Source organism: Lagenorhynchus albirostris, chromosome 6, assembly GCF_949774975.1.
Source record: "Lagenorhynchus albirostris chromosome 6, mLagAlb1.1, whole genome shotgun sequence".
Lineage (NCBI taxonomy): Eukaryota > Metazoa > Chordata > Mammalia > Artiodactyla > Delphinidae > Lagenorhynchus > Lagenorhynchus albirostris.
The window spans coordinates 1367554-1390238 of record NC_083100.1 but is presented as its reverse complement, the minus strand read 5'-3'; the positions used below and the strand labels follow the sequence as shown (position 1 = coordinate 1390238).

The 22685-nt window shown below is 49.3% G+C and overlaps 1 protein-coding gene across 2 annotated transcripts in view; it reads right to left on the bottom strand.

The window, feature by feature from the left end:
• NDUFA10 (NADH:ubiquinone oxidoreductase subunit A10) overlaps positions 1 to 22685 on the bottom strand; it is a 48935-nt gene that overhangs the window by 3121 nt on the left and 23129 nt on the right. Inside the window, exon 9 of one of the 2 annotated variants that reach the window (XM_060151665.1) lies at positions 21771 to 21879. The exons of the other annotated variant lie outside the window; for it this stretch is intronic. Within the exon in view, the coding sequence (XP_060007648.1) occupies positions 21771 to 21879 (109 nt within the window). The remainder of the gene's footprint in view (positions 1 to 21770; positions 21880 to 22685) is intronic. 2 annotated transcript variants of the gene reach the window in all.

Genomic DNA, 22685 nt, shown 5'->3' with positions numbered 1-22685 from the left:
CCAGCGTCTATTAACTGCATCACAAAATCTGCTCTCTGGACCTCCTGGGGCAGCACCTAACTGGCCCTTCACACCCAGACAAGGGTCCCCAGACCCTCAGGGTTCCCTTTCAGTGCAGTTAAGCCAACAGAGAACCCCAGGAGGGCTCCCATTTGGGATGTTTCACAACGAGAAAGCAAAACAAAGCTGCTTCCTTTTCATCACCTCATACCTGCATCCGCTTCTTTAAGCCAGCCTCCAAACCTCCCAGCCCCAGTCCACCACATTCACCACTTGAGAAAACACGCTCTGTGGCCCTGTGAGGACGGAGTGGCCCAGGACCTCCTGGCGGGAGCATCTCTCAGAAGCTGACGCGGGCACCTCGTCCGACCGTCAGCACGAGAGCGTGACTCCTGGCCGCGGGCCCGCAGTCAGTTTTGTCCTGGGTCAGGCCGGGGAGCCGCAGGCATGGTAGGTCTGAGCTCAGGGTGTTGCGGCTGAAACAAAGTGATGCTGCTGAGTTTGACTGTGAGGACGCTTTAAACCCTGGGTGAGTTCTGATTTTAGAAAAAGGCGCCCATCTCTACACGCTACAGGCCGGGACGGCGCGGGTGCCGTGCAGTGGCTCAAGAGGTCTGAGCTCACAGAGGCTGCTCCTCCCAGGCACTGCTGTCACACGCAGCTTAGAGATGCCGGCAGCTGCTTGGACAAAAGCCAGCTGAGAAGAGAAACATATATGCACTCAGCCTCCTGGAGGAAACTGTGCATTCCTTCTACATTTGATACACTGTGTCCTGGCTGCTTTGAGACACGAATAAAAGTCCCATCTTCTCTAACATTATAAAATACACAGAATATATAAACCAGTTGGGAAGTGGGATGGTAGCAGGTGGAAAGTGCTGGAGGAGTGGAGGGGATGCAGAAGTCCTCCCTGACCGACCCGGACAGCGGAGAAGAGGACACGGTCAGGAGGACGGGGGGGCAAGGGTGACAGGATGGGGCGGAGCGCGTCCTGCTGGAGCCGCCGGGCGTGGAAAGCTGCTCCCTGATGGCCACGACCTCAGTCACCTTGGCCTCTAGCGGCGCCACTAGGGACAGCCCAAGCGAGAGGCCAACGCATGCCAGGTAATGCCTGTAGTTCCCGCCACGAGGGAGTAATAGGGCCTGGACTCAACCCCTGGCCACACGCATCTGGAAACTGGACCACCTGAGTGTGCTGGTGGCACTGAGCAGACACGGGCTGAGTGCTAGGGGGAAGGACCTGGGCAGAAGAGAGCCACGTCAATCCAGCGCGTTTGGTCTCTAGCTGAGCAGCAGGCAGGGTGCGTGGGGCGGTGCCCCCGCGGCGGGTGGAGAGCACCCCAGGCAAAGGACGTCCCAGGGTGTCTCCGGGTGAGCAGTCCAAGAGCTGCCCTGGGGCTGAGCCAGCCAGAGCAGAGGGACCGCTCACTGCACACCGGGGGCCGGGCTAACCCTTCCCTAAAAGACAGGCTGCTCTAGACCCACCAAAGCGGTTAAACATCAAGCCCCGAAAGCTTAAACTGACTTGCAAGTATCTTAACTGCCTGCCATTCAATAGAATGAAACAAAACCTGGTGCTCATAAACATAAAGGCTCGTGATTTACGGCAACCGATGTTCTAGACACGTGAGAGAGAAAAATGTAACCTGTAACCAGGGGAAAAAAATCAAGCAGACTAAGGACATGACAAAGATGATGGATTAGGAAACAAGGACATTAAAACAGCTATAAAAATATTCAATGTAATCAAGAAATTAAATGGAAAAGGAAAATAATGAAAGAACTGGAAAATATAAAAAGAACTTCTAGAATTTTAAAAAAACCAGGATTCCCGAAATACAGATTCCACTGGGTAGGTGTGGCAGCCATGCAGATGTGCTGCTCAGATGCCCTGCTGCGAGGAGGCCCGAGTGGCCGAGGGCCCAGGTGCTGACCCTCTGGGCCCGCCACCCTGTTCACGCAGAGGCCACGCCTCCCACGTAAGGGTGCAGCCCACGACCAAGAGCAGCAGAAGTTCCATGGCAGCCCATCCGTGGGCCGTGGGCCTCTTTCAGCAGGAGCCTTTGGCTCTAGGACACCCCGTCAGCCTGGCCAAACCCTTCCTGGACTGTTCCTCCCCAATCTCCTCCCCTCCCCTTCCCTGTCACAGGGCCAGACTCCTTCCACCTCAGGTCTGGTCCCTTTATCCTTCACAGGGGCTTCCCTCCAAAACCTCATCAGTGTTTACTCCCATCCTGGCTTCTGTTTCTCGGAGGACCCAAACTAACGCAATGGATTAACAGCGTTATTACATGTAACCGCAGAAGAAAACAGCAGTGAACTTGAAGACTGAGCAACAGAAACTATCCCAAACAAGACACAGAGAGAAAAGGTCAAGGACAAATGGACAGACCCTTAGTGGCCTGCGGGACAGGATCAAGTCAGCCAGCATATGTGCACTCAGAGTCCTCGATGGGGGAGGAAAACGATCTGAAGAAATAACGACCAAACATTTTCCAAATGATAGGAAAACTAGAAACCCTCACCGCCAAGAAACTCAATAAACGCCAAGCCGGACAAACAGAGAGGAGACCACAGGAGCACATAATAATTAAAGAGAGAGTAAGGGGAAGTCTTAAAAGCAGCCAGAGAAAACAGCTCCATTAGGTACAAGGGCCAAGGATAAGAATAATTTCATATTTCTCATCAGAAACTGTGCAAGCCAGGAATCTATGGAGTATCTTCAGTGTTGGCAGAAAACAACCGTCAACCCAGAATTCTATGATGAATGAAAAATCTACCAAAATGAAATGGAAATACATATCTTTCTAAACAACGGCTAATAGAAGTCATCACTAGCAGGCCTGCAGTTTGAGCTCAGCTATTGAAGGGGGCTCTGCTCAGCCAGGTGAAACCCGGACCTGCATGAAGGAACCGAGCACAGCAGGAACCACAGCTGCAGGAAGAAGGGCAGGAAGGAGGGAAGACGGAATAAAAAGCTCGAATGAACTGTTTAAAGCCAAAGTAGTAACAGTATATCCTGAGGTTCCTAACATGTGTGGAAGTGAAAAACACACGCGTAACAGCACAGAGGACAGAAGCGGGGAGAGAAGCCGGCTGCGAGGGGCTCACGTCATGTGTGACGTGGCCCGATGCTGGCTTTCTGGGGGACCGTGACAAGGTAAAGGTGTGCACTGCACACCTCACAGCAGTCACTAACGATGAGATAAAGAGGTGCAGCGGATAGGTCAACGGAGGGAATGAAACAGAACCACGTTAAACAATCAACTAGCACACAGAAGCCAGAGAAAGAGGGAGTAAGACGCTGCTGCAGGGCTGAAACGTGAGCAGGTCAGGAGCAGCGGGTCCCTCAGCAGAAGCGCCTCGCCCTGACCCAGGAAGCCCCTCCCCGGAGGCGGCTGACAGCACAAAGGTCACGGGCGCGCCCCCTTCAATGGATGACCTCGGTGCCGGTACTTCGGTTTCTGCTCAGAGAACGCCTAACTCTCCAGCCCCAGCTGCTACTGCATGCAGTTATCTACCAGTTAGAGAATCACTCTCAGGAAAGAAGTCCTGTAAGAAAACTGCCGCTTTATGAAAACTAACGATTTGGGAGGAAAGAACACTCAGTGAGTCTGATGACCCGATGCCCTTGGAAATACCATTCGGGAGAAAGCCGACCACACCCCCGCTGCTCAGCCCCCATCAGACGAATCGAGGGTCCTCACGGGCCCACAGCGAGCCTCCTGGACGTGCGCGGACCCGCTCTCCCCAGCACTGGCTGCCCTCCCTGGAGCGCCCTCCTGAGCATCTATCTCTTCCTCCTGAACGCCTGCCCTAAACGATGCCCGCTCCTCCACGACACCTCTCCTCAAGCTGAGGGAGCCAGCACCACTCCTGGGAACTCCCGAGTCCACCGTCCCATCCTCTGGGTACCCACCTTGGTGACGCCTGCCGCAATGAAGATGGACTTGGATCCTAGAGGGCGGCCTGCCTGCCAGTCCCATCACCGCCTTGGGATCGGACATGGGAGGTCAGCAGGCAGGCACTGTCTCGGAGGTAAAAGATGTTAAGTGCCGCACTCAAGGTCACCGGGCGAGAAGAGTCAGGCTGACACCCGAACCCAGATGCTCTGACCCTCGAGTCCAGGAACGTCTTGCCCACCAGCCCCTGCAGGTATCCGCTGTATTAAACGGCACGTCTCCGTGCGCTGTTAGCGCGTGAAGTCCCTGCACCACGTGGAGCTTTCCCCTCCTGTCAGCCAGTACACACTGAGCTCTGCCGCTGTGAGACTGCAGGACGCATGTCAGGGTCCAGTCCACAACCATCCTGCCCCGGGAAGGCCCCGCTTTTCCTGCCCTCTTACGTGTGCCTCGAAGAACTACCCGGGGAGTGGGGGCACTTTTATTTCTTAGCACCACCTCAGGGGTAGTCAGTGATGCTCGGGGTTTCCTGGTTGGAAGAGTTTTCCTGGAGGACTAAATATAGGTAGTAATTCTAGCATCAAATCCTGTGTTGTATTACCGTAAAAAGGAGAATTTTTTAGAAAAGGATGGACTACGCCTTGCCTCTTCTGGATCTGCTCTACTCCTCTGGAGCAGTAGATAGTACTGTTAGGTACTGTTGACTCTGCTCTGTCTAGATGCACCAAGGAGCTGGAAACTACTAACTAACTGCGGGGTGGCTCGGGGACTCCAATCCCCCAGCCCTGTTACTCATTATTGCATACGAATGCTGATGAGCCCGGCTAAGAATTTCCCATTAATTTTAAAGAAGAGCACCAGAGAAATTAGTTATTAAAGTCACTTCTTTGATATACAATTTCCCCAATTTTCCATTACCTTAAACATAAATCAAGTATAAAAAAATGAAATCAACTTCCAAAAAATCTTATTTTGTCAAAGTCCATTTTCAAAAACAATCTTTTTATTTTAAAAATGAGTGCCTCCTATTTTTAGCACACGAACACCACAGCCTATTACACATACATCCACACTGAGGTCCTATCTTCACACCACACGTGTCACAACATCATATACTTTAAATGTCTGAATCCCATTTAACTCATATTAACTGTGAAGAAGAAAAGCTCCTAACTCAAGCGCCCGTTCAAATACCTGGAAGCGGGATGTGTCCTAAAAATTCTAAAACCAAAGGAATGACTGGACACACGCAAAGTCCAGGCACCCCTGGTGGGCCAGGGTGCGTGTGAAACACTACCCTATCATTTCGCACCAGCAGGTCCCTGTGAAAACCTGCAACTGCCCACCAATCAGTGCACCTGGTAGAAAGTCTACTTTTTATCACTAACTTTCTTCTCCAAGGGACATACGTTATTTCCTGCACGCAGAAATATAAATAACGGGACATGGAGACGAACACTGGACTTCGATCATGAGCTTTCCATGGGGCATGCACTGAGGGCAGAGGGGTGCGTGCCTCTTCCAGCCACAACTAATGAAGGACAGACTGAAGACATTTAGCACCTACTTTCATGTTAAACGACTTCTAAACTGAGAATCGGTATTTTAACATAAAAGATAAATACCAAATTAAGCTCTAACTAAGGTTTGAACATCGAGAGGAAACATGAAACGACCGAGTCTGTACCTTTCTTCTTCGGCAGGTTTAGATACATTGATCCTAAGGCCTTTCTGTTTATTGCGAGTTTGTCTTTATTAAGGTGAACTTCGTAAAGGCAAGAACATACAGTGTTAACATATTAAAGTTATTAAACATCTCTATTTTTAAAAATGGTAAAGAGGAACTTGATACGGAAAATGAAAATAGTAACCTGAGATAGTAAAGAAATAAAAATAGCAGGAGAGAAAACCGAAGATGCTGTTGTCCTAGCAACTGCCTTGGACAAGATCGGATTCATGGAAGGAACGCAGTATCTTAACAGCGTCTGGCCTCCTTAAATTGGGAAGAGATGGAATCGGTCAAGTGGAGGCCGACTCACAGCTTGCCTACCCCGAGGGAGGGCTGCACAGCGACAAACAGTGACCTGGCACAGTGCCTGGGAAATGACTTAAAAGAATTGGCAGGCGCCCATGCACACACTGGGTATCTACACGAATTTGTCTATAGCGTCACTTCCAAACAGAAAATGGCAGGGGCTGTGTGAATGAAAAATGCGTCGACACATGCTTCTCAGGCTCCGGGTACTCACGCCCCTCTGAGATCCCCGGGCAGGCCCTGGAGACCAGAGGGGAGGCTGAAGGCCAGCAGGACCCCAGCCAGTCCAGCCACAGGACTGAGCCACACGCCCAGGCCACCAGATCCACCAAACCAAACCAAACCGACGTTACAAGTCCTTCTGTTCTATGAAAACCCGAGCTCCTTTCTCTCCTAAAAAGGTCGCTCCGCACTCGTGGAGGCCCCAGGGCCACAACACAGCTGAAGGGGCAGTGCTGACACGTGAACTGTGCCACGAGCCGCCGGCCCGGGCTGCACGGGAGGCCCCGCGGCCCCAGCCGGGACCTGGGCGTGAAGGGCTGCCTGCCATGGACGGCAGACGCCGTGGCCTCACCTGCCCTCCCGGAGCCGCGGGGCCTCACCTACCAGCGGCGACGAGAACCGTCATGCCTTCCTGTGGGCACAGCGCGGGGCCCGCCCACACGGGAGCTCAAAGCTGGCCAGCAAGGCCACTTCCTCGTCAGCCTCCTCCCCCACCCCGCTCCCGTCCCGTGCCCTCAGGCCCGCTCCCACCGTGACCCTCCGGCCTCACCCTCAGGCCAGCCTCCCCGACTCCCGCCTGCTCCCGCCGCCCCGGGTGCCCCAGGTGCGCGGCCGCGGGGAGACGCCTTCCTGACCCGACCTCCACCCCGCTTCTGCCGCACACCTCCTCCTACCAGTGTCGCCCTGGGCTGGCCCCCGAGCCTCACGCCCTTCCCTTGTCTCGCAGGTTCTCCTCGCAGGGCTTCTTGCAGTCAGTGATTCTAAACAAAGCCCGCGGCTCATCCCAGGGGCCCACAAAAGCCCTTTCCCCGCAGCGAGACTCAGGATCCCCGAGCAGCCGGGAGCCCCCGCGACCTGCCTCGGTTCCCAGCCCTCACCACTCCCCCTTCCCGTCATGAACACACGCCCCGGAGCCAACACACCAGCCCCCCTGCCCGCGGCAGCCCCGTCCCGGCGGCCTCCAGCCCTCCAGCCTTCTCCTCTCGGAGAAGACCCAGGCCCCCAGGCTCCCGACGACTCGGCTCACCCCCTCGTCCTGTAATCCCAACACCCGGGCCACGACCGTGAAGCCCTCTCCCCCGTCAGCCCCCAGCGGGAACCTCGTCGCATCCTGTGTCCACGTGCCTGTCGCCCCCACTGGTCGGTGACTCTCCAGAGCTCTGTGTCCTTAGAGCCGCGTCTGGCACTGAGAGCGCAACGAATGGGCACCGGATGAATACACAGGACAGGGGAGCTCCCAGGGCCTCTTCCTGGCTCTGCGGTGTGACAAGTGTGGCCACCACGGAAACGTATCACCCTGCACGCTGCGGAGCCAGAAAGCAGGCGCCCAACGCCAGGGCTGCAAGAGCTGAGAGGCCCCATGAAGAAGTTCCCGGAAAAACAGGCCCCTTCCCAGGATATGGGCCACCTGTTGGGGCCTAAGTCATGCAGACCGCATGCCCAAATGTCAGCGTGGACCTCAAACTACACAAGGGCAAGCAAAAGAAAGAATTACAAACGCCCAAGAAGCAAAATGAGTTGCCTGGACCCTGTGACCTGGACACTTCCCAGCTCAGGCCCCGGCGCCCCTGAGTCTGTCCAGCCTCTAAAGGAAAGATCTCCATAAACCAGAGTGCCTGACGGTCTACAACGAAAGGTCACTGTTGCCACAAGCAACTCCCCCTCTTAGGAATCCCCTGCACCCCCACATCAACCCCACTGCCATCAGCATCCAGTTCAGAGTACACCCAGGTGTGGTCTACACTGCTCCCCACTCTCTTCCTAGGACCATACACGTGAGTCTGAAAGTCGTAAGACCAATACCCACGTCCATCGCAGGGACCTCAGGTGCCCACTCTCCTGTCTCGCAGTCACAGCCCTTCCCCTGTGGACCCTCTTTCGTTTGAATCCTTCAATGATAGTTTAGTTTTGAAAACCTAGGGAGTAAGAACAAATCTGGCTGCACAGGGACCAGCAAGGTTGCCCCGGGAGACAGCAGCTGCGGGGAAGGAAGGTGAGCTTGTCCTGGTCACAGCCATGCCCCCGTCGTCTCTCACCCACACCCTGAAGCTCTGCTTCCCCGCCTCCACCTGTGCCCCAGTCGACATCCAACACGGCACGCAGAGCCATCCTCCTAACACGTGGTTCAGATTCTATCGCTCAGAGCATGCCAACGGGCCACAGCTTTGCTACGACTTCAACCAAAGTCCTCACACCACAGCCCACAGGCCCTTGCTGCGCGCGCCCTGCTACCTTCTCACCTCACCTGCACTGGGCCCGCCCCTCCATTTCACCACGTGGACTCTTCCTTTCCTAGAACGTGCCAAGCCTGCCTCTACCTCCCAACCCTGCCCCTTCCCCGCAAGTGCAGCCGGGACACCCACGTCTTCTGGTACCCAAGGCCTCTCTCTCCACAAAACAGCTCCCACCCGGGACGGCTTTACTTCCGCCCCACAGCACTCAGAGGCCCCCCCCTACGTATTTGGTGATCGCTTGCCCATTCCTCCCCCAACTCTGTCTTATTCCCCAATATCCCCAGTGCTCAGAACAGTGCCTGCAACAGAAAGTGTTTGCTGAGGGGTGAGTGACTGGATGTAGAACACGGCCTGAGATGACCCCACTGGGGCGTGTCTGCAACGTCAGGCTCAGCACCACGTGCGCGGGCTGAGCCACCATCCCTCGTGCCACTCAGTGCTCTGGAGATGCCCGAATAGCTCTCCCGGACAGAATCCTCCCATCACCGCACAAGCCTTTTATCCTCTGCGTTTCCCTCCTACGCCTTCAACGCTGGGGAATGAAAGATTTCTCCATCCCGGGGGTTCACTGAGCAAAGGAAGACACAGAGCTCCCCACTTGGACCCTCTGTGGAAGGGACATGGGAAGAACCAGCACCAAATCAGCTTTCAGATCATACAGAGAAACAGACGCCTTCCATTTCCAGCAAAACAACAGCCCAATACCCTGAAAAACCTCGTGATATAAAACCTCTACAAATGCTTTTAAATGCACTGATGGGCTCTGCGAGAAATCATAAGGGGCTGAAATGAAGAGCGAGCTGGAAACCAGAGGGAGAGTTGCAGCCTCCGCCACCCCGGGGCATCTGCAGAGCCGCTGGGAGGCAAGGCAAAGCGGCGCCCCGTGCAGGTGGACACCTGTGATGCACCTCTGCACATATGTGCAGCTCCGAGGGCGCACCCTCAGGGGAAGGCAGGAGGGAAGAAAGCGCCCTGACGGCAAGGGGGTCTCAGCGGGCGTCTTAAGAATTCACAGCCTCAGCCTGTCCTCACACAAGTGTGGGGTTCCAATCCTCACCATGTGGGGCCTGGAATCCCACAAGCAGCAAAGGAAGCTTAATTCCCGGTTCCTCCTGAATCTCAGGGCCTGGAGGCGGCAACAGACCTTCCAGGAGCAGGGCTGTCAGCGTTAGCAAACAACACAGGATGCCCCGTGAACGAAATATTTGGGGCGTGCTTACACCGAGAGAGTCTGGGTTCACCTGAAATCAAACGTCCCTGGGGCCCAGGGATAAATACCCACGAAGCATGAACTCAGTGTCCAAAGTCTCCAAAATGCAGAAGGAAATAAGCCACCATGGGTGAGAATCAGAGGACACAATAAACGACAGAGTCAGACAGGCCTCCAAACCTGAGATCACACACAGAAGACAGTGACTACATTTAAGATGTTCAAAGCAAGAGAAGAAACTGAAAACAGAAGCAAGGAATAAGGTCCTACCAACAAATCAGAAAGTACCCACGTAACAAAAGAGAAATTTAAATCTACACCTATCTTGGTTAAACTCTAAAACACCAGACAGGAAGAGTAGAAAGTTCCTGAAAGAGAAAAGGAGACCATAATATTTCATTTAAAAAAAAAAAAGGAAGCAGACACTTCTGGGGAAGAAACTGTCATAAAGGGACTTCCCTGGTGGTGCAGTGGTTAAGAAGCCACCTGCCAATGCATGGGACACAGGTTTGAGCCCTGGTCCAGGAGGATCCCACATGCCGCGGAACAACTAAGCCCATGCGCCACAACTACTGAGCCTGCGCTCTAGGGCCCACAAGCCACAACTACAGAGCCCGAGTGCTTCAACTACTGAAGCCCGCACACCTAGAGCCTGTGCTCCACAACAAGAAGCCCACGCACCGCAACGAAGAGTAGCCCCTGCTCGCCACAACCAGAGAAAGCCCGTGCGCAGCAACAAAGACCCAATACAGCCATAAATTAATTAATTAATTATTTTTTTAAAGAAAGAAGAAACTGTCATAAATTCCTATTGCTGGGGTGTTTATGGCCATGAACATATGGAAAATACCACTTGCACCTGCATAAACAATTAGTATCACAAATTTTCTTACCTCCCGTTTGTTCCCCTAGAAACAAAATTGTTCTTCTGATGCAAGCTTCTTGTTGCCCCTCCCTTTCCCTTCTGAAGTTAATCATGTAAGCGTCTAATTTTAGCCATTTACCACCTACTTATTTTATAATTCCCCATATGCATATGAATAGATTTTGGTTTACTTTTTCTGTGTTTAAAGAAAAAAAAAACACAAAAGGACGTTGCATGACTTTTTCCAAGAATTAGAAGTGTTGGCCAATAATTTCCAGCCACAAAGTATCAACAAGTTCCATATCCACTATAAAATATGCATACGATATAATGGATGTATTATGAGAACACCTCCCTCCTCAGGCTTCCCAAGTGTCTCCATAAGCACAGTGCAAGTGCCCTTCAAGCTTCTCATGAAACCATGAAGTGTGTCTCTAAGTTTATCACCCTTGTTATATTAATCAGGATGATACAGTGGACCCCTGAACAACGTGGGCTGAACTCTGTGGGGCCACTCATCTGTGGATACTTTTCGACAGTGAACACTACCGTGCCACCCGGGCCCTGGGTGGCTGAATCCACGGACAGGGGGAACCACAGACCGTGGATACCGAGGCCCGCCTGTAAGTTATATGCCCCCACGTTGTTCAAGGGTCAACTGTATAAACTTCTCACGTTGTCAGTGGAGTTTGGCTAAAACATACTTAACATTAATTTTTTTTTTTCCTAGAATATGAGGAACCAGGGAAACTGATTTCTACAGACCACTGCCATAAAAAAGCACCCCATCAACCCCCCCTTATTCCAGGAAATAAATGGCCACAAAACACCCTCCACTCTAATACTGAACCAGTCCTTCTCTAAAAGAAACAGTTCCTTAAAATGTTCCCAAACTGCTGGCTCCCTCCCTGCAGGGAACCAACCGGTGTCTCGGTGTCTCAGAGACACACCAGCCTCCCGGCCGCTCGCCTGGGCGTTTCTAGAAATACGCTCTGCAGCCTGGCCAGGGAACCTTCTCTGAGTAGCAACAAACCTTTCCAGCTACAAACAGCTGCAGAAGACGCTCACAGAAGGGCTTCACTCATTCGTCTTTATCCCTCATAACACGCTTTCTAGAGGGAAATTTGGTAATAACTGTTGCTCATGTCTTCAACACTCAAAAGAAATTCTGTGAATGAAGAAATATAGTCACTCTATTTACATTCTAATTTCAATTTATCATTTTTTAAAATATCAAGCAACTAAATTTCCTTTCAGAAAACAGCATTCCTCTAAACAGTCACACAATTTTTACCCCACAGACAAATATAAAGGCTACGGCAGGCATGGTGACTTCTGGGAAGGGGGAAAGAGCAAACACACAGCGGAGAGGCCTGACAGACATACCTCAGCCAGGTGTCAATGTCAACACCAGCAGTGATGTGTCACGTTGATGGTACTTAACCCTGTGGTCTTTCTCCCCCAAACACACACATCCAGGCTAATTGTAAGGAAAACACCAGACAAACTGCAGTTGATGGACATTCTGTAAGACACCTGACCAGTACTCCTCAAAACTGTCAGAATCACTAAAAACAAGCAAAGTCTGAGAAGTCGTCACAGCCAGGAGGGGCCGATGGAGACGTGACAATTGAAAGTCACGTGCTATTCTGCATGGGATCCTGGGACAGAAAAAGGACATTAGGGAGAAAACGATGGAAATCTGAATAAGGTATGGACTTTAGTTAGTAACATGTATCAATATTGTTCAGTATTGGTAACAAATATACCACAAATATAAGACGTTAATATGGGAAGCTGGGGTATATGAGAACTCTCCAGTACCTTCATTTTTCTGTAACGCTAAAACCGTTCTAAAAAATGAAGTTATTTTTTAAAAACAGTTAAGCATTTTAAAAGTTAGATTTCCCCAATCATTTAAATATTGATTAAAAATTCCAACATTTCTAAACTTTAAAATTGTAAGTCCAATACAGTATTAATAGATTCCCTTTAATGCTCACAGATTAAAAATAAGACAGAACTTAACAACGATGAAAACCTGCCAAACAGCCTCCCCGTGTCACTGGGTAAAGCGACGAGTACGTCCAGCTTCTGGTGGACTAGTGCAGAGCAAGCCCCTCCCAAGCCACCAAGACAAACGGACAACATGAAAAAACACCTGTGCCGAGACATCAAAGGCAGGGCGGTGCCAAGGCCCCAGGAAAGGAAAGCAAAAAGGACGGCTGCAAGGTGACTGCTGCCCCCCACGGCCCCGCCCACTCTCACTGGCAGGAGCCTGGGGGCTGAGCCAGCCCTCAGCAGGGAGGGGGCCATGGGGACAAAACTGCACGTCAGGACCCACCAAAGAGGAGGGGCTCTAGTAAAAGTGCTCCACCAGGAAGGTCAAACAGGAAATACGCCAGACCGCACACACCTAAGTGCAGGGTCCCCTGGCTTGGTTTCTGACAGACTCGGGAGTCTGCCCTACTAAAACGCTGCCAGAAGACAGCAAGGACAGCGACAGCAGCCTCACGCTAGCTTTACAGTTCTTCCAAAATAATGACTGGCCTTTTAAAAAATACCAGCATACCAAAAAAGATTAAATGTCCCCAAACGGAAAGGACAGAGGGAGAATCAGTTTAAACAGATGGAACAGAGGTCCAGATATTACGGTTACCAGATAACTTTGTGATTAATATGTCAAAGAATTTAGATAACAAAATAATTTCAACAGACAACTCAAAATTATTAAAAAAATGGAAATTCTAAAATCAAAAAGGACTACAATTAAAGTTAAAACTTCAAATATAGAAAATACATGTCTAGGAGCATATTGGGAAGCGCTGAAAGAGTAGTAACTTAGAAGACAGACTGAAGAACATATCCGGGCTGAAGGTCACAGAGAAAACAGAATGAGAGACACAGAAAAGAGGGACACAGCACATGGTGAAAAGGTCCAACATGTGGTCAAGTGGAGCCCAAGGAGAGCAGAGAAGACGGGGTGTAGCAACACTGACGAGGTGCCAGCAAGACTCTTCTAAAACTGACAACGAACGCCAGCCAAAGAATGTTCTGAGCTACAAGCAAAGCACACACAGAAGCACAGACGCACACACCCCGAGACAGTGTGACTGCTCAGAACCAAGTCAGAAACACCACCTAAAACAAAACAAAACCAAACCTTGCCAGGAACACAGGAAAACGGTCTTCAAAAGAGGTTTGCACCTACATGGGTGGGCAGCAGGACACAGCAGAGGCTGGAGAAACACCAGTGGAAACTGTGGAAGGGAGCAGTGGTAGCAGTGGTGGGAACCTGGTGATACACTGGGGGGAATGATCCAGGAAGGAGACGCACTGACCTGAGGGAAGCCAGGTTTCTCACTATCTGAGAAGGACGTGGGCTGGGGGACAATGAGAACGAGCCTTGTTGTGTCACTCTGGAACTGAAGGTACTGATGTGAATTCATAGCTGTCAGTATACTGAGAGACAGAAATGAATACAGATGTATACGGACAAAACAGAAATCTGTGAGTCCACAGTGACATAAATAAATAAATGAAAAAACAGAGCATTTCTTTATAGTAGAATAGTAACTAATAATGTAGAAGGAATGACAGAATTAGGAAAATTACCTAATAATTAATTTAGCCATGAAAATCAACAGATGCTAACTACTGGGTCAAGGTTTGATGAGAAAATGGATATTTACCTAGCTTCAAAGTACTTCCCCCGAAAATACTTATAAATTACAAGGAGTAAAAGAATAACTTCACAGCGAGGACACTATCTCAGTCAAGTGATCAAAGTTAATAGAAACAGTGATGGGACAAAGAGGAATCACGTGCTACCTGATAAGATATAATGAGTTCTGTGACCTTCCTACAAAAAACACATGAAACCTAAATCCAATCATGGGAAAACATCAAACAAAACCAAATTGAGGGATATTAAAAAGTAACCATCCTGTAATCTTCAGAAGTGTCAAGGTCTTGAATATCAAGGAAAGCCTGAAGAACTGATCAGATTCAAAGATTCTAAAGAGACAAGATAATTAAATGCAATCCATTATCCTGGATTAGACCTTTTTGCTCTGAAGAACATTCCTGGGACAACTGATTAGCCTTGAACAAGGTCTGTAGATTAGAGGTAGCAATGTATGAATGTTAATTTCCTGATTTTGATAGTTATATTGTGGTCATATAAGAGAATGTCCTTGTTTATAAGAATTACACATTAAAGCAGTGGTTCCCAAACCTTAGTGCATATCAGAATTGGCTGGAGGACTCCTTTAAATAGATTCCTGGGCCCCATGCCCAGAGAATCTCATCCAGTAGGCCTGGGCTGGGGCCTGAGAACTTGCATTCCTCATGAGTGCCCAGGTGATGCCGATATGGGGACCACACTCTGAGAATCTGTGCATTAAGATGTTTGAAGATAATGGGGTATAATGATGCCCACTTACAAAGGTTCAGAAGTTATTTTTCTATTTTTGCTATTTTTGTAAGTTTGAAAAATTCCAAAATAAAAACTAGAACAAATTAAAGACCATTTTAAACAATAAGGGTGAGAATTTGTTGTCAGCAAAGCTTCCTCAGTCAGAAGAACTATGATCCTATGTGGAGGTATGGAGACCAGGGAGGGTAAGAGCAGCAGCAGGGCAGCCATGGGTCAATCTGCACGAACTGACCACATGAACAATAACCACAGTGTCCCGAGGGCTTAAAATACATGAAGAATTACAATATATGACAAAAACAACACAAAACACAAGACTTGGGTAAATGGAGTTAGAAGTGTTATGAGGTCCTTACAGTGTTCTGGAACTAGAGAGCTACTAACTTATAACAGAAGTTAATAAATCAAGGATGAATACTGTAATTACCAGGTTAGCCACTAAAAACTATTGAAAGAATGATAACTAGTAAGCAAATAGAGGGGAAAATGGAATAAAAATGTTAAAAAAAAACCTCTTAATCCAAAAGAAGGCAAGGAAAAATGACAACAAATACAAAGAACAGGTAAGAAAAATATAAAACATGTAGTAGGATAAGCTATTTAAACACAAATGTATCAGTAATTACACTAAATGTGAATGGACAAATATTCCCAATATTTAGACTGGACAAAAACTAAAGACATAACTGTTTTCAGGTTAAAAGGTGTCCACTGGAAATACAAAGATACAGAATGAATGAAATTAAAAGATGTAGAAAAAGCAATACCATGCAAATGCTAACCAAAGGAAAGTTGTAGACACTGCATAAGTTTCAAATAAAGTAACCTTTAAGGTAAGAACCATGACTAAAGTTAACAGGGAAAATTTCATAACACATAAAAGGGTGACTCTATTAGGAATGTAGAGCAAGTCTAAATTTGTGTATGTCTAATAATACGACCTCAAGATACACACAAAGCAGAACTTGACAGAAATACAGGAGGCAGAAACCCACACAGAGTGACAGATTTCCAGACGCCTCTCACAGCAAACTGACAGAAGAAGGAAACAAAAATCAGTGAGCATAGAGACAATCTGAAGAATGTGATCAAGAGACTTCCTTTCAATGACGCTGCAAGAACCTTGCACACAATGGGGCAGAGTAGGCCTTCTTCTCAAGGACCGTGAAACATCACCAAAATGACCAATGCTCGGACGAAGGGTCAGTCTCAGCCATGTTCCAAGAACAGAAATCATAAGACTGTTTCTGCCTAGAGTGAAATTAAGCAAGAAATCAGTAACAAAAAGACAATTAGAAAGATTCTAACTGCTTTTAAATGATCCAATATAATTTGAATTCGCACACTGGTCAAAAGAGAAACCAGATTAAAATCAGAAAATATTTTGAATTGAAGGATAATGAAAACATAACATCAACAATTATGAGATCAGGACTTCCTTGGTGGCGCAGTGGTTAAGAATCCGCCTGCCAACGCAGGGGACATGGGTTCGAGCAAGCCCTTGTCCGGGAAGATCCCACATGCTGTGGAGCAACTAAGCCCGTGCGCCGCAACTACTGAGCCTGCACTCTCAGTAGCCTGCAAGCCACAACTACTGAGGCCACATGCCACAACTACTGAAGCCTGCACGCCTAGAGCCTGTGCTCCACAACAAGAGAAGCCACCACCATCAGAAGCCCACGCACTGCAACGAAGAGTAGCCCCGCTCGACGCAACTAGAGAAAGCCCGTGTGCAGCAACGAAGACCCAATGCAGCCAAAAACAAGTAAAATTTTTTTAAAATTTTTTAAAAAAGAAAGAATTATGAGATCAAGTTAATTAAGACAAATTTGGAGGACAATGTGACCAGCTTTACACGCATATATTCAAAAGCAAGACAGGCTGAAAATCAATGATCCACCCACTCATACTAAGAAGATAGAAAAACAGCAAATGAAAAGGAAAAAATAAGGAGCAATAATCAGTGAATTCGAATGTACAACAAACAATACCAAGCAAGAAGCTAGTCCCTAAATGACAAATTTCTCTCAAGAGTATAGAAGGAAGGGACACACCAGGACCAACAACAGGGATGGAGAAGGGGACAGCGGTCACCATCAGATGTGATCTAATTAAAAACATTAAAAAAGGACACTTTAAACAACTTAGTGAAAGAAATTAGAAAATTAGAAATGAGGGCAACTTCCTCAACAAACACAACTTTCAAACCTAAGAAGTAACAGAATATTGAACATTCCGCATCGATTAAACAAATTTATAATTTAAAATATTTCAACATAGCTCCATCAGTCAATCCTAAACACTGAAAGAAGCAGTAATAACAATCTTAGGCAAACTCTTCCAGAGACTAAAATGTGAGGGTCCCATCTCAGCTTAGTGTTTGATAGCAGCATGATCCTGATAGTAAATCTGACAAGGATATTACAAGAAAGAAACATTACCATCCAACATAAACACAAAACTCCTAAACTAGATATGTGAATTAGGTTCGGCTACACATGGAGAGTTTATAAAGCACACACAAGTGGGACTGATCCAGGAAACCAAGGCTGGCCTCACATGAGAAAATCAATCACTATAATTTTTATGACCATATTAACATAAAGAAGAGGAAAATCACCCGTGACAGACAAATGTGATAAAACTCAACACCCGTACTCGACAGAAGGTCCTCGGAAACTACTAATAAAATGGAACTTCCCCAACCTGATAAAGAGTATCTACACCTAACACAGAGCAAACATAATATCTGGTGAATTATTGAAAACTTCCTCCACGAGATCAGAAACAAGAGAAGGACGACCACTGTTACAATTTCTATCCAACCATGAACTAGAGACACACCCAATGTATTAAGGCAAGGAAGAGACACGGGTATAAAGATTAGAAAGAAACAAAACTGTCATTACTTGCTGGCATGCATTTTCCTTTTTATATGGGACTTTCAAATGCCCATTTTCCACACAGATTTAATTTTTGAAACTTGTAGTGTTTCCCGTAATTGTCGTGACGATGGCCTGGGCTGTTGGTTTGTTGGAATTTATTTGCTCTGAGAAGTGTCTCCTCCCAGCAGTGAGCAGGGCCACCTGGGGCCCTCACCCACTCCACGAGGGACAACGTCGGTGCAACTGGGTCTCCTCCACGACACGTCAGGCCACTCCGTCCCCAGGAGCCCTGCTGGACCTCCTGAGCCCCTCATCTGCCCACCCATGCTCGACCACAGTGCACGCCCCCCTACCTGGCTACGAGGGTCCTGCCTGTTCTGGGTACCATTCAACTTCTCTGGGGTCATTTGGCTCAATCCTCCTTGCTTACAGAGATAGAGATAAACACAACCTGTTTATAAAGAGACATACATTAACAGAAAAGACGAAATTCCTATGAACAGTCTCCCACTTGTAAAGATAACTGATGAAGTAATAAACACACAAAAGCATAAGCTCCCTGAAGACAGTGACTTGGGCCCCCTGCCATCTCCCGCCCCTCTGAACCTCGTGCTCCCCTTCTCTCCTCACTGCAAAGCCGTCTCAACCAGGACCACAGCTTCACACGACAGTCAGACGCTGACAACTTCCAGACTCCAAACCCATTACGGGCAGACCTTGGAAGCAGGTTCAGGTCCAAACAACACAATAAAGCAAGTCACGTGAATTTCTGGCTTCCCAGCGCGTATAAAAGTTATGTTTATGCTATACTGTAGTCTATTAGGTGTGCAGTGGCATTATGTCTGAAAAAAACCACTGTGCATGCCTTAAGGCAAACCTTCAATCGGTGAGAAACACAGTATCCACACAGTGCGATGAAAAGAGGGCGACCACCCACTCAGCACCTCCTCTGGGGAATAACGAGCATCTCGAACTTGCCATGGCCAATGAAAAATTCTTGATCTTTCCTGGAAACCTGTACCTCTGCGCCTTCCCAAAGTCTGCCGGTTCCAACTCCAGAGTTTTAGTTCCTGAGGCCAGAAACCTAGAAATCAGCTTCCTTTTCTCACTTCCCAATACAAAAGTTCAATAGCCTCTGTCGGGTCTATCCACGACCTGAGCACTGTCCAAAACGCCTACAAGGACCACCCTGGTCCCAGCTGACATACCTCCCAGTCCGTATGCCGTTACCAGCCTCCTAGCTAATCTCCCTGCTTCTGCCTGCGCCCCTACTCAATCCATCCTTTAATCAGAAACCAGAACGTTCCCACTACCAAGTGCATCTCACAAATCATTCTTATTCCCCGTATCCTGCACAGGACAAGCCAGAGCCCTCACACCAGCCCGGGGGGCCTCCGCCACCTCTTACTGCTTGTCCCAGCCCGCCCTCCCCGCTCCAGCCACAGTGGCCTCCTGCCTGTGTCTCTGATGTCCCAGACACGTGGAGCTGCGCCACTGCCTCGGTTCTCCTCCCCGTGTGGCCACCTCCCCCAGCACACCCACCCCCCCTCCCCTCGCCCCTGCAGCCTCTGCTCACCCATCAGCTTCTGGGTGAGGCCTTCCTGGACCACGACCGGACTTCAAATCCAACTCCCCCAGCCCACAACAGCTGGCCCTGCCCTCCTCTGGGAATTTAATTTTCTCCACAGCACTTGCCACCGTCACTTAACGAATTCTTTGCTTCACCTTCTGTTTATTTTCTGTTTCCTCCCACTCGGACGTAAGTGCCTGGGAGGTCGGGGATTCTTCTCCGGGTCACGCGCTGCTTTGTTCCCAGGGCCTAGGACAGGTCTGGCAGCTAGCGCCACTCATAACACCTAGCGCCACTCATAACACCTAGCGCCACTCATAACACCTAGCGCCACTCATAACACCTAGCGCCACTCATAACACCTAGCGCCACTCATAACACCTAGCGCCACTCATAACACCTAGTGCCACTCATAAATATTTAGTGGAATAAATAGCTGACCTAATGAACAAATGGAGTAAATGCATGAAAGAACAAGATGAAAGCGTCTGATGCCCGAAGAACCTGAAATGAGCAGAGGCGGCTACTCAGGTCATCCGAGGGCACCTTGCCCAGCAGGTCACAGCTGCATACCAAGTGCACTGCCGCTTACATTAAAAAATGCAATGCCTTTTTTTCTTACATAAATTCATTTTAAAAGGAAACTTTGTATCAGTAATACAAGTGAAAAGCCATTACCACGCAACCACAGTAGGAAGCATAAGAAAAACCGCCGAAGCAAAGCCACGTCCCTAAACCCCACTCCACGTGGGCGACTGCACAATCTCTGAACCCACTGCCCGCTGCTTCCTTGTTTAAAAGTGAGGTCACAGAACGCTACAGAGGCGTTAAAGACACATTATCAGTAAATCACTACTCTGGTGTAATCAGAAAAATTTACAAGTTAAAAGGGCAATTTATTTATCTGTTTCAAAATTCTCTGTGCACCACCTCCAAACCCCCAGGGCCCCGTATATGGACTCACGGACACCACCAGTGAGACCACGGGCGCTCGCAGGGCTGCGATGAGGGAGGGGACTCTGCAGGGGCCAGGGCACCCACCCTGCAGGACCGAATTCATCAGAGGTCACGGAAGGGCTACAGGCATGGGACAGACTCTGCCGCTTTGGCATTTCAGCTCAGGCACTTCTGCACTGCAGAGGAGGGCTGCAGGGAGAGACCCGACGCGGAGGAGGCCAGACAGGAAGCTGCAGGACAAATTTAAGTAGGACGGTGGAGGCCGGCACAAGGTAGCGGCCCTGATGACAGGACAGCCGCCTGTAAGACAGCCTCATCAAGGCCGGGTGGGTCATTACATGTAGGGTGGGGACAGCGACGGGGTGGGTCTCTCGGCCTCGGCAGGAGCGGCATCGAGGCACCAGCGGCCGAGAGGAGCCAGCTCGGCCTCTGGCCTGCCAGCTCCCCTCAAAAAGAGAAAGAGACACCACGCATGCACTCACATCCCCGCAAACATGAGGAAGAAAGAAATGTGCCAAAATACTAACTGTAGGTCCCTCCGAGTGACACCTTTACAGTTTTACGTACTTCCCCGAATGTCTACATTTAATAACACCACTTCCAAGGCCACCAAAAGAACTTACGTAAAAGAAAAGGCCAAGTATCTCAGGTAAGAAAGAGAGCAACGGGGTACCCCTGGACATTCGATCGGCGCAGCTGCAAGCAATGTGCTAAGCATCAAATCAGAGAATCACAGTCATGCAAAAATATCTAACCCAGATTTCAACTCACCTAAGTATCGACTGCTCAGCTTGAAGTTCTGACCTAAGTACAATCATTTCACACCTTTGCCGATAACCAAACACAACCACCACTGACGCGGAAACGGGTCACGTTCTCACTACCCCACTGACGCCACGATTCTCAGAGGAGGTGCTCACTCACCGGCCAGGTCCCAAGGCAGAACTTACAATATTCTCTAAGTTCACCATTCACCATGCTGAAAACAGGTAATTCACTAAAAAGCTACGGAAATTGGAAAGACGACCAACAAGCAGTCGGCCCCGCCCAGCTCCCGCCTCACTCCTGCCCCTCGCCCTCCCGAGGGCTCCCGTCCAACCGAGCGCCTTCTGCAGAAACACACACCTTCCCTCCTTATGGAGGATGTACCGTGAAGAGGAAGGCGACGCCAGAGTGAAATCTGACATGAAAGGACGTAGAGGAAAGCTGAGGAAGAGAGAAGGTTCTGATGTCAAGACAACACGCTGACCCGGAAGGCTGCCCGCGGCACACATGGCCCAGAGGGGCAGCGCCCTGCACGCAGCCCTGCCACGTCAATACACTGATGAAGGGGGAAAGGAGAATTACTGCAGTGAAAACGGAGCTCTCTCACTAAAACAAACAAACAGAAAGCATTCTTCAGAGCAGTGACTTTGTGCCAGTCGTCTGAGACCCGGCACTCGAGGGCCTCACCTCCTTGAACTCGTGGAAGACCCGGTCGCTCTGGTGAGAGCCGATGGTGACCTCTGGGAGGTAGACAGGAATGGTTGTGTAATTCAGCACCTCCAACTTGTTCTGAACCCTAGAAGGTAAGGCAGATATAGTCACACTAAACATCAAAGTAAATATAACAAAATAAGCTATCAGGCTGGTTCTTTAAAACATCCATGTTGAGAAATTCATCCACGCGCTCCCAAGCAGGCATCTCAGAAGCCAAACTCCCCCCCAGAGACCGTCCGGGCTGCGGCGGCTGCTCTTCTGAAACCACCTCCGCAGCCGGAGACGGGGTCTTTCAAGAGTCTCATGGCCACAGGTGACTCCCTTTGGGGACAGACACAGTTTTGAAAAATAAAAAAGGAGCCGCAGTGTGTTTTAAACATAGGACTACCAGGAATACAGAGCTAAACACAAACACCACATGGCACAGTGCCGCGCGTGGTCTGCTCTCATGAACAATGTGCACATTTAATGACTCTTGGGGGAAAGAGAGACGAGCAACTCTCCTGCATCTCCCCCCGCCCCCCCCCCCCACCGCCCCGCGCGATGCCCACGCCGCCTGGGGGACCGATTCCAGGGCGGAGGCTGACGAGGCCTTAGTGGAACTGCAGGGCGGGGCTGGGGAGAACTGCCCCGCAGGACGGCCTGCTGCATCCCTGCTTATAAACGTCTCCTCCCCTGCTTTTCTCGGCACCGAGAAACACACATGCGAGGACACACTCCTTGCCTGACCATTTTATTTTGAATGCTAAAATATTTATACTTTGTTATAACTTGCTTATTTTAAATCAAATTTAGTCTGAATATAACCACTATACTTGAAGATAAAAAGCATTTTGAGTGCTTTTAGGAAAAAATGTTAAAATAAAGTTTCCTTTCTTAAGGGCTCAA